At 40.6% G+C, this 13101-nt stretch overlaps 1 protein-coding gene across 7 annotated transcripts in view; it reads right to left on the reverse strand.

Annotated features, from left to right (window-relative positions):
* furinb (furin (paired basic amino acid cleaving enzyme) b) overlaps positions 1–13101 on the reverse strand; it is a 66431-nt gene that overhangs the window by 20765 nt on the left and 32565 nt on the right. For all 7 annotated transcript variants that reach the window (XR_013299582.1, XR_013299583.1, XR_013299581.1 and 4 more), the window contains exons 7-11: positions 10225–10313; positions 8693–8865; positions 5390–5602; positions 4380–4480; positions 2669–2772 (exon numbers count right to left, since the gene is read on the reverse strand). Coding sequence is in view for 2 of the 7 variants with exons in the window: in XM_077596107.1 (XP_077452233.1) it covers positions 2669–2772; positions 4380–4480; positions 5390–5602; positions 8693–8865; positions 10225–10313 (680 nt within the window). In the remaining 5 variants the exon portion in view is untranslated. The remainder of the gene's footprint in view (positions 1–2668; positions 2773–4379; positions 4481–5389; positions 5603–8692; positions 8866–10224; positions 10314–13101) is intronic.

The raw sequence follows: 13101 nt of genomic DNA on the forward strand, positions 1-13101 counted from the left end.
GCAGTTGCGGAACAAATCTTGTCTTCTTTTAGTATTTGGCAGTTTTTCCCCCCCTCTTCCTCACAGACAATGACCTTTATAAGGTCATTTTCTTATGTGACATCTTTCCACATCGCAGTGTCACTGGTGTTGGTGTGACCTGTCTTTTTCAGCTGATGTCCCATGAAGGCATGACTTACCTGTCACAATTGACGGAGCCGAGTCACGCCCCCTGGATGAGGGAGGCCATTGAGATCCACCAGTGCACATGTGTCAAAGTGGCGGCCCGGGGGCCAAATCTGGCCCGCCGCATCATTTTGTGTGGCCCGGGAAAGTAAATCATGAGTGCCGACTTTCTATTTTAGGATCAAATTAAAATGAAGAGTATAGATGTATATAAAATTTCCTGATTTCCCCTTTTTAAATCAATAATTGTAATTTTTTAATAATTTTTTTCTGTGTTTTTAATTCAAAAATCATTTTGTAAAATCTAAAAATATATACAAAAAAGCTAAAATAAACATTGTTTTAGATCTATAAAAAACTGAATATTCAGGGCTTTTAATCCAGTTCTTTTAATCCATTTATTAAAAAAATCTAAATATTATATCTAAAATGGTCCGGTCCACGTGAAATCGAGTTGACGTTAAAGCGGCCCGCGAACCAACCCGAATCTGACACCCCTGCGCTAGTGGGTAACTAGAACCATCAACAGGGACAAGAAAGCTTTCATGATTTCCTCTATCTGGAGCAGCATCCTGGAGGGGTGCTTGGACAGTAGGGGGCGGGGCCATCAACTGATAAAGACGCGTCACACTAGCAGCAGTGACACTCTGATGAAGGCAGAAGTGACAGAAAATTACCCTAAAAAGATAATTGTCTGTGAATAATGAAAAAAAAAACAGTCGAATGTGAATATTGTCTTCAATTAGTTTTATACAATTTGCTCACCCAAACACGCTGCTTTATTTCCGCATTTAATTTGGATATGCGCTCGAAGAGATGAGGGATAGTGACGGTTAGAGCCGAAGAGATGAGGCAGGGTGGCCACTGCCCTTGCGTCACAGGAGCTAAAGAGACGAGGGATGGGGGCTTCTGGCCTTGTGCCTCCGGAGCCAAAGAGATGACCGAGGGACAACAGTCGTTGGAGCCGAAGCCAATGAGTTATAGCGGCTGCTGGCCTTGCGCCACTGGAACTGAGGAGATAAGGGATGACGGCCGCTGGCAGGGTGCCGCTGGAGCTGAAGGTTGGTGTCCACTAGCCAGGTGCTGCCGGAGGCGAGGAGATTAGGAATAACGGAGAGTGGTCAGAAGCCGGCGGAGCCAAAACAAAGGGTGCCGGCATGGGAAGGCCACTGACTGTAGTGCAGCAAGGGATCTTGAATGGGCTTTCGCCATGGTGCCCTAGTCAAAATAGAAAACTCAGGGGACACAGACCGTCCAAGTCTGGTTATGGGTGAAAACCAGGCAGACTTTGCCGTGCCTGCCAGGACTTCCGGAAGGGATCCTAGGGAGGCCAGGATGGCAGGAAGGGCTGACATCAATGCCTGGGTTATAGAAAATAAAATCTAATGGGTGGGCTGCAGATTGTTTTGCAATGGGCTTCCCACTTGTTCCATTAGTGAGATTGTAATGTTATGGTTGGTTTAGACTCAAATGCAGGGACAAGAGGCAGACAGGCAATTGCAAAAACGGTTCATTGAAAGAAGTTGGCAGGGGCGGGCAAGCAATGGGGGTTCGCTGACATGACTTGGCTTGGCTTGAGTGGGTGAATAAATGCTGGAGAGTCCAGTGTAGTGCTGAAGAAAATCTGGCAATGTGTGCTAGTTCTGGAGGGGCTTCTATATTGGACCGACTGATTTGTTATGATGAGGTCAGGGGCAAGTGGATCAAGCAGTGGAAAAACACAGAATGGAATACTGCGAAACATATTGAAAATACCTTTAAATGCACCATATTTTAAAAAAGGATTGGGTTAGGGTTAGAAATCAAATTAATCCTAGAGATGATTTCAAAATGTCCAAAAAACAAGCCGAAAGTCAGGCAGGAGCAACATGGGATATACTTTAAATAGCTCAAAGTACAGGGGCTCTGTTTTTTTGCTAATGCAGAGTACAGTGGCGTAGCCCTATTCCCCAAAGTTGTTCATACTGTGTCTCGTTAATTATGTTTTTGTTGTTGTTTGTATAATTGAGTTTTGTGAGTGAGTGCACATTCTATTCTATTCCTAAATAACTGAAACCTGGCTTTTAAACTATATTGCTTATTAAAATTTACATTTTACAAATTAATCACAATAATAACTACTAAAATTAGCTTGGTTTCATAAGTGTCAACTAGATAAAAGAGGGCTTGGTCTAACTCTAACTGACTCTAACAGATTTACTAATCTCTTTCCATTCTATTTCCCTGACATAGTGGCACAATACACAAAAATGTGTTTTCATTGTGACATATTCAGATCATAGCAACATTCATAAAATAAAAACGATAAAAAACAATATACATCCTATCTAAAATTTAGGTTATCACCTTTATTAAGTCAAGTCCTTGTAATTTATATAGTTGGATCTTCCACACTTATTATGGCGGACATGGTGACTCGTATTCTATATGTCCTATATTTTATAGATTTTTTAAAAAACAATTGAGAATGCTTTCTATTTGCAAACTATAAAGTCCAGACTACCTCTGCGTCCAACGCCGTTAGTCTTCCAGTCTCCTGCACTCAGATGTTTGGGTCGGGCCGTTCTCACTACCAGGTGCTGCATGTCCCTCCAGGTCAGGTTCATGCTGCAGGGATGTTCAAAAGAGACCAATTAATCTTTGTGCCGCCCAACAGTAAAAAGAGTCATTTAGTTCCCCTCATATATTATGAACTGTCAGGCTTCACTGACCTCTGGCTACAAAGGGATGTATCTCGTGTTAAAATACAACTCAGCACTTAATAATAGAAAGGCAGACCCATTTTTAGAATACTATATCAAAGTAAAGACGATACCCTGAGGAGAATCTCAGTTAACCATGGCAACTATCCTGTTTAACATTACATTTTTAGTACTGGTGTAAAACACTGGTATTAAAGCTCAGTGAACACAGTAAAATTGTTGATACAATACCAAGGAGGAAAGTGTCTAGACTTCTGTGGAATGATGTTCACTGGAGCGAGCTGGTCACAAAGGGCAGGTTTTACACTGAATATTTAACGTTCAGGCAAACAAAGATGGATGAAAAGGCTCAACACAAAGGGAAGGTGACTGATTTGAAAGTTAAAAAATGTCATAAATGCCGTACAATTGGAACGTTGCACATCTCCTGTTTTTATAAAGCCATAATTCCTCATCATTTCAATGTCACCTTAGCAAAGTACTGCATGGGCGGGCGGATGATGGAGTAATGGAAGAGCAGAAAGTCAAAACACTTCCTCTTGAATGAATCCATCTGTCATGTAGCGCAAATTTATAGATGTGATTACAGCCTGATAAACTCCAGCACGGTTCCAGATGACAGTCCGTAGGCCCCGCCAGGCGATCAGCGTTTGAAAAATGTCTTGTTGTAACACACTGACACATACAAATTACAAATAAGGCCTTTGAACCAAGCTCCCGCGCACATGTATGGCCAGATAGGACAAGGAAAACATGCTGAATGTGATGTGATGAGGCTTGCCCTCAGGTCAGACATACATTACTTTTATGTTTATCTAACTGCTGGTTTGCCAAACCAAAAATATTGTTTGAATAAGGTTGGCGAGAGGCAGAAAAAAACTATTATATGACAAGTGATTTTTTTTACAGTGCTCTTTAGTGAAAATGTAAAAATCTATTTGGACAATTGCAACAGCAATTTGGTATTTTTGCCTTGGCAAGAAAGCTCAAAGCACTACATCATACAGTCAAAAGAGCTTTATTCTATTATCTTCATACCAACATCATTGTGTTTATCTGCAATATGACAGCCCTGGGTTTCATCTTAAATCCTTCCAGATAATTATTAAAATGGGAAGAATTACAAAATTTATGAAGCTTGCTAAAGTTAATATGCTTAAGGCAGGACAAAAGAGGAGCGCGTAATAGAACACATTAGAACGATGATTGTAATTAAGAAACGCGTTGAAACGTAATGAGGGGTAATCTCTAGTTTAACATGGCACTATCAGCTGCAGGATATTCTGATGTCTATGTGGGATAGTGTCACTCAATTGTCTGGCTGATTAATTGATGATTAAAAACATCTCTTTGCTGAGGAAAAACTGGGCTGCGATATAGACCGAATAGCGTGCCCATGAATATTCACATCTACCTCTGAGCTGTAGTGCTGCATACTAAGTGAGATTAAATTACATTAGATTGGCCAGAGGGCTGGGTGTATGGTTGTAAAAGAAGAGTGCTTCAACTCACTTGGCCTCGAGTGCCAAAGCAATGATTCCAGCAGCTAGTGGTGCGGAAGCTGACGTTCCAGTGTGAGATTCAGTACACTTTTGCCTCAGGTCTGTTGTCACCTGAGGGACAGATGTGGAAGTGGAGAGACACATTTATTTTTACACACCGAGTACTTCACTTAAGTATGATGAAAATCCACCGTGAAAGATGCTGCGTGTTAGACAGTTGAGGGCCAGGGCAAAGGAGCTAATTTTACAAGCGACAAACCACAGGAAAGAAAGTGGAAGTGTGTTTGTTCAGTCTCACGTATAGAGAAACGACTCAAGAAGTGCTTGTTGTCCTGCCCTTCAGAATGCTACATACAACATCTGACATATATGATTCCAGGAGAGGCGCAACAGGCAGAGAAGATGACTTGTGGGGTTATTGGAAGCAGAATCCAGCTTGTAAACCTCTCAAAATAATGTTGAGTATGGTCCAGTTTGCTAAAACAATCAGACAAACTGAATTTTCTATCCATTTCCTCACACTAGAACGGAATGTAGCTGCTACAAATGTCTGAAGATGAAAAAATTTGAAGGAATGTTGAGTAAACCAAACTCCCAATGTTGTCATTTTTTAAGAATATAAGAACAAAATCCTTCTTTTGAAGTTTGGGGCTGAGAAATCCAAAGCGACAAGTGAGAAAATAACAAAAGAGCACACCTATGTTGTTTTGCCCACCTGCAGCATGCCTCTCCTTGGAGAAAATGTTATATTTGATAGTTATCTATTGCCTTTCCCTGAGGCAAGTGTTTCATGACAAGTAGCTCCAAGGAGGCATGTTGCAGTTTTGCAGCAATTGTCAGCTTTGCTTTTTGTGTGTTCCCCATCAGTCACTCTTATTCTGACAGCAGACGTTTTCCTTAATGTGTGTTCATGTTCAAACCTAAACATCATTTTGACATTTTTTGAATCTCTTGTTTCCTTTCATTATACCCCAAATCCGAACATTTCCTGGTTGTGCACTGTATATCGTGTAAACCTACTATCTGTTTTTCGCCTGGGTTTCCTGAGCTGAAGGTGGTCGCAAGGGTGGATGAACAAGGCTCGCTGTACCATGGCACATCTCCAGATTGTGTGGTGCTGCTGATTGACAATGTATAGATGCTGTTGGTATAACCATCACAGTTGCAGTTGTCTTGCTCTCTTCCACCGTTTCCTGACGCCCAGACAAAAATGGAGCCTAGTCCACCACGTCCCTGATGTGGCAGAAGAAAGAAAATTAACACATAAATCCGCGACTGCACAACACTAATCCACAGTGACAGTAGATTTATGTCCCGCTGCTGAAATGCTTTGTCAGATGCACGTCTTCTTCTCTACAACCATAACTCTTCTTATTACCTTCTAACGTAAAGACGAGGAGGAATAGGGAAAAAAACATAATTAGAAAACCTACTCAAGCTGAATATTTAGAGAGCGGATCAATGCGAAGCTGATAGATGCCAGAGAGACTGTTTTATTCCAATCCCCTAAAACACAAACAGTAAATCATCTATTCAATTCTATTAAGTGGGCACTTTACAAGCAGGCTAACAATCGAGAGCTGATTTATGTCTCATAATAAGACTGACTGAAGTAACAAGTAATGTCATTTGTCAGTTTAAAAAGTGCATTATTTCAAAACACCCCTAGATCTTATAAACATTGTGCAAATGTTGTTTGTTTTGAGTAGGACAGGTGCGAGTTACAACAGAAAAAAATAATATTTATTGTTGCCTTCATGTGAGCTGCAACAGATAAAATATTTTTTATTGGTGCCTTCATGCATTGGTTACTTTTGATTTTAACAATCTATTTTTGAAATCCAATGGCATATCCTTATCATACACCGGTGGCCTGCGTTAACTCTGTATCTAGCTTATGGTAGCTGTAGGTCTATAGATGAGTTAATGTCCTTTTAGGTTATGATGGAATAAGAAAGGGGCCAGCTGCTGCAAGTTTTTTTTTTCCAAGACCATCTTATCTACACATCACTTCTATATGAAAGCAGTAAACCAGAACATTTAATTTATTCCAAGCACTTAAATGAGGTAGTCCATATCGCTGGCTGTTTTTTCCTCCTCCCATACAGACAATGTGCTGACTCCTTGCATTCCGCTAGGAAGAGTGGAATTGTTTCATATTTTGTGTATTTAAAAGTAACATTAAAGCAGTCTAAGTTTCAGATTTATGACAAGAAAAAATTCCACTGAATGATGGCAACAACATAATGATCTCTGGGTACTCTGTTTTCCTCCCACATCCCCAAAACACACGGCAGGGTGGTTGGACACACTGAATTGTTCCTAGATATGAGTGTAAGCGTGAATGTTTTTCTGTCTCATTGTGCCCTGTGATTGGCTGGCAACCAATTCCGGTGTCGCCCACCTGGTGCCCATAGTTGGCTGAGATAGGCTCCAGCCCCCTCTGTGATCCATGCGAGTGTAAGCGGTATGGAAAAGGAATAAATGAATGAATGTTGCATTGGGCAAAGAAGTCAATGCCCATTCGACTATGCACAATAAAACCTCTCAACAGTAAATAGGTGACTGTGAAAATGTGATATCTTTGCTTGAAAAGGAAACAACAATAAAAGCCAACTTGTATGATTAGAGGTGAAGTGGCCAAGTACCGGAGTGAACTGTAATAGCCCATTAAATTATCGGGAAAAACATTTGAAACAGCACATGTAATCGTCTGTCTGGACATTTTGGAATATTATTTACTCACAATCTAGCTAAAGTTGAGTGGAAGTAGAAAGGCCAGTAAATCAAGGGCTAGCTTGTTTTGTGCAAGGGAAAAAAATGCAGGAACTTGATTGCCCTAACACACAAATGTAAAAGCTGGTATACCCAGAGTGTGTACCCAGTATTCTGTCTGCCAAACAAGAAATATTGTGATGCATTTCATGTTTGCTTGTTCAGGCAGGAGTATATAATCATAAAACGAGATTCCAACGGCCTGTACAATTCCTGAATGAATGAATCAAAGACAACAAATTGCAGACCTGCCAGAAACAAAGGTGAAATATGTACATTCGGATGCAAACATATTATTAATATTACTTATTTTTCTTTGCCATGTTTCATTTTTTCACAAACAAGGAAGTAATTCAACATACATATGTAAAGCCCAGGGCTTAACGGGTGGGTCACCCAATCACAGTTCCGGGACCAGACAGGTGGAGCAGCAACACATGCCAGCAGTCATCATCACTAACCTACTTAAGCCAGACAGAGCGCGACTGCGTCGCTGGATCGTCTCTATCTGTTTACTGTCAATGCCTTCTCGCATTATTCTTGTTTTTGCCCAAGGACCACGTCTACACCCACACCTTCTGTACCTTTGCCTCGGATTCTTATACGGGCCTCATGGCTCTCGACTTCTACGCCACGTTTACCGACTGTCTGATCCACGCTTCTGTCCCTGTCGCCCAGGGTCATTAAGTCTCAATAAAGATATATCGTCACTGTCAGAGTTTTCTTTCTTACCTGCTTCGGGGCCCTCTTCCACTGACTGTAACAACATAAACATATACGGCAGGGGTGCAAACACTCAATTTTGTTGGTTGTGGTCTAATTCCTAGGGCCGTGATAGCTGCCAACTAGGCTGCCACAATTAATCGATTAATAAATTGACAGCTTTTCTGATTGTTTATAGACATTAAAGGCCTACTGTCAAAGATGTCTACACAACAAATAAATCGGCATCATGGAGACAAAGCTTCCTTCTAGGGAGGCCAGTGAGATGTGGGGAGATGGCCAATGAGAGAGCAACTCTAGTATGACAAACACAACGAATGGATACAGGAAGTGTATTTATGTTTTGCGGATGTTTGATTTCGTTTAACCTTTCGTAACTTGGACTGTTTTTTCATATCTTGGAACAACAGGTTTCCCATCAAAGCTTTGCGTAACCTGAATATTTCATATGTAGAGGTACCAGTGTATATCCCTAGAATTTACAACACAATTTCAGTCATATCCAAGAATAATGAAAAAATAGCAATTTTAATTGGTGTCTTCAATAAGTGGAAGAACAACAAAGAACCTGCTGATCATGCCCTCGCAAGGCCTTAAAACTGTATACATTTTGGTATCACTTACTCAAAACATTGATCTGTTTAACTCAGAGTCGGTGCATTTTTTCACTTTGGGATCAAAGTTGAATTCAATCAGAAACATTGTTTGAGTTCCAAAACACCAGAATTAATATTATGTTTTGAAGAAATTGAAAATTCTGAACTACGTGTTTATTAAAAAACCTGAAAAAGACTTAAGTCCAAAGAAATATATGATCAGACTGACCTTGGTGATTCCTTGCTGGAAAGCCTCCTTGGCAAGTTTTGCAGGGCCGTCCAATGATTTTCCATCATCTTCTGGGCCCCAGCTAGCGCTGTATATGTGGATGTACTGGGGGTTGAGACCGAGCGAGTGTGCCTCCACTACATCTGTCACCTCCCCATCTAGCATTCGGACTCCTATTAAACATGGACAAAAGTTATTTTATATTAGGTGAATGATTGCATACTGTGTTAACAGTAGAGAAGGGAAAATAGCAGCATCAAATTTTTTACAAGTTAAAAAAAAAGTATAGGGTGACAATGACAAAAATCTTCTCATTAGTTGAATCACTGGCAACATATGGACAAACAAGTCAGCTAGGAAAATAAATAATGCCCCTTTTAACGAGTGCGAAACTGTGCCCATACCTTCTGATCTGATGGACAGCCAACTGAAAAATGGGCTGTGAGCTCCCAGAGCCTGCAGCCAAATAGTGTACCCACCGCCTGAGTGTTTGATGTGAGCAGCCTTAGATCATTCCAGTGAGCATTAATAGCAGGAGAGAGGTGTGAAATGAACCCGTTTTAAATGAGGTTTATTACTGGGACTAGCCCCTCAGACCTGAGACAAGACTGACAGCAACATTAAGACTTCAATAATCGACAACCTGCTGGTTTGCTCTGGCGAGACCACAGACAAATAAGTAGTTGCAGGTTTGGCCTGCGTCTGAATACAAAGAGGCAAATGGTGACGCACAGAAGATGTTTACTCGGCAGTCGTTATGCGTAGACTGTGTTGCAACAATATCCATAATCACCGTTGTTACAATTCTTTTTGACTCCCTGCAGCTCAGCGACAGAAACACTGCTGTTCCCAGGAGAATCACAAAGTCAGAGGAAGGATGAAGTACCACAGATGAACGTGTGGATGAGAATAAGGGCAGGAATGCTAAAGCAAATGTTAATTGCGCCAACTAATGTCAACAGCAGTGTTAAACACTAATCACTTATCATTGCTGAGAAAGGATACAAGTAAGGTACCTTACTGTGCTTGTAAACATACAGAGACAAATTACAGCTGCTCATTAGCAAGCTCACAAGGAAAGGAACACATTCACAGAGGATTAATTCTTAAAATTCATGGTCAGTGTGTTGTTCCATTAGGACACATGGTAATGAAGACAAAGAAGTAACATCTGGAATGGGACTGATTCAGGTTCCTCAGGGCTTGCGTGCAGCATCTGGTTGGCATCTCTCATTATACAAACTAACAGATTATTTGATGGCCAAAGTTAATACAAATCACCTTTAATAAATTACAGATTTTTTTTCTTGAAGTTGACCTTTCAACACATTCCAATCCGCTCACATGTTAATGTTTGTATAAAATAGGTCAAAATTAGTATGGGATCGAAACATTGTGTTTTATGAGTTTTGCGATTTGTTTGTCAAATAAGATGATTATCGGCTTTTAAATTCAACTTTTTAAAATATAGATTTACGCGCCCAGTGAAAATGAAAGGATACCAAATTATATTCTGATTATGATGCACTCACCTCCAATTTTAGCATTATATGCCACGCCCACACCGCACACGCCATTGTTAGCTGCAGCTGCAACCTCTCCTGCACATCGAGTCCCATGTCTAACAAGGCAAAAATAAGGCTTATTAAAGATAATTAAAACAAACAATTGACAACTGAATACTAACCCATTAAGACATTTTAGCCTACATGGAGCTAAGATTCTCTCTTTCCCTGAATGTTAATTTGAGAATACCAGTAATCCTGAAATATATCTTATTTGCATATCGTTTTCTTAGTAGTACAAATGTTGACATCCAGACTACATGCCCTTCAAATCTTCAAGCTTTTGCACCTGGAGGCATACCATAATAAGTAAAACATGAAGCACTTGGTTGCATGTTGCAACAAACTGTAATATGACTTTAGAGACAAGCAAAAACTAGGAAAAGTAAAAAAAACTTGCAATGATGAGTCAATTTTAATGTGAGAACTATTCACATGAATGATGAATGTGGTGCAGACTAAATAGATCTAGGTTAAGATGTTAAAAACATTGAGTCCTTTGATTGAGGACATTTTAGTATATATCTGTAAGTGGTACCAAATCTAATTTCCATGCATATTGTGGTCAAGTGTTTTGAGACATAAGATCCTCAGTGAATGTCTTAGTTATTCATCTCAATTGCTATTATGTCATCCTCAATATATCAAGTCTGCCGTTTTGCACAATATTCCTCTCAGGAATACTGACTTTAGAAATATTAAATGTTGAATATTGTAGCAGTATGAAGTGTGATGTTTCACACCAGACATTATTGTTGACTTTGTCACACAGTATTTTCAGATTTTGGGATGCTGGGCTGTGGTGTAAACACACGCTGTGTTACAAAGCAAAGGCGGCTTATTGCTGACTCTTCAGTTATAGAAAAAATCTCTGTGAAAAATAGGCTTATGCTTCCCATTATATGGGAACTGTTTGAGGAAGACCCTTTTTGTTCTGAAATGGTGTGCTCCAGTGCACAAAACAAGAACGCTATTTAAGGATTTAAGAGCTCCGTCCTCCCACTGTTGTATGTAGAATACAGGTCTTTAGTTATCCCAGACTTGAGTCTTCATCCCGATTGGAGATGGGAGGTAAGGTTGGTCAGCGGGCATTAGAGAAAGAATAAAATTCTCATTTTTTCCTGGATGATACATTAACGATGGATGGTTTGTCTGGTACATTGGCATTGGTTTAAACTCTCTGAACTAACGGAGTGGTCTTGTATTATGAAACGGATATTGTGAGTCAACCTCTTTTGTCCTAATCACTGAACATGTGGGGTTACACATGAAATTGAATAAAAATAGAATAAGAGGAATGGATAGAAATATTGTTTTTTTTATAAGTACATCCTTAGGGCAGCCCGGCGGTTTTATGGTCAGCACATCCGCCTCACAGCTCTGGGCCTGGGTTCAAATCCAGGTTGGTCCAACTATGTAGAGTTTGCAGGTTCTCCCTGAGCCTGCAGGTTCTCCCTGGGCCTGGATGGGTTTCCTCCGGGTACTCCGGTTTTCTCCCACATTCCAAAGACATGCAGGGTAGGCTGATTGGACACTCTAAATTGCCCTTAGGTATGAGTGTGAGCGTGAATGGTTGTCCATCTCCTCGTGCCCTGCGATCGGCTATCCACCGGTTCAGGGTGTCCCCTTCCTCTGGCCCGAAGTCAGCTAAGATAGCCTCCAGCACACCCCACAACTCTAGTGAGGATAAAGCGGTTCAGAAAACGAGATGAGAAGAGATGGGATTACATCCTTTGGAAAGTCCTTAATGAATGCATTCTTGAAATGTGCTGTTAGTTTCCTCATTGACCACTGCAACATCTCAGCAGGAATCCTTTGAATTTCATCCTAAATTCACCATGGTTGCTAAAATGGCTGAGTGTTTCTTTGCTCAAGGTGACTGTCTCGCAGTGCTGCCACTTGCCTCTTGTCTGCCAAAACACACTCCAAAAACTACTGTGCATAGGTGAAAATGACGATAGTTCAATGTCTTTCACGAATTACACTTTGATTATCCCAAACTGCCAGAAAACTCTGAGAAAAAAAATTTCTTCCTCTGCCACAAGTTGTGTGTATTTGTCTGCCCAAAGATATATTAGACGCTTTCTCTGAAATAAAATAAGCTTCTATTTCAGAACCTGCCTTTGCACCACAAATTCAGGTTGCCCATCTGCCCATTATGGCCATGAATTCTCAAAGCGCCGGGAACTGCGGGCTGCCACTAGTGTGAAAGGGTCTTAATACATTATTATTAAATGTTTATTGGGCAGCAGAGATGGCCCTTCACTGTCTTCCTCCCAGCACAAACCTTATGCCCTTGGGGAGATGCGCTCTGATCTATTTGGCATTAAACTGGCTGGACTTTAAAGATGTTGGGAGATAAAAAGCAGAATTATCATAACACCACCACCGAAATATAACTGTCTATCTGACACTGCAGTTAAAAAAAGATAGGGCGAGCCTGACAACCTGCTTCTAATCCTTGTGTTTTTTTCAGCTGTCTCAGGGAATTATTTCTTCACATAGTCAAAAATAGTCTCGCTGCTTCTATGGGATAAAATACCCATGTTCGATCTCTGAGACCCCGAAGATGAGGAAGAGAAGTCACCTTTTGGGGTCACAATAAAGCTAGGCGTCAATTGGAGCTTCACATAAACTGTCAATCACTGTGATGTCTCATTTAATTTTATACACCATACTTCGCCTTTCATATTTTAATACATATATAGTGGATAAAAATTAAGGGTTTGTACTGTGTAAGGAAAAAAGTAGCAAACATAATTGCGTAGCCAAACTGATTTAAAAACTAATCTACAATCCGGCCTCAGACAGGATTGTGCCTGTCAAACAGACAATATTGCTAAA

The sequence above is a fragment of the Stigmatopora argus genome, chromosome 3 (assembly GCF_051989625.1).
Source record: "Stigmatopora argus isolate UIUO_Sarg chromosome 3, RoL_Sarg_1.0, whole genome shotgun sequence".
NCBI classification, from domain to species: domain Eukaryota; kingdom Metazoa; phylum Chordata; class Actinopteri; order Syngnathiformes; family Syngnathidae; genus Stigmatopora; species Stigmatopora argus.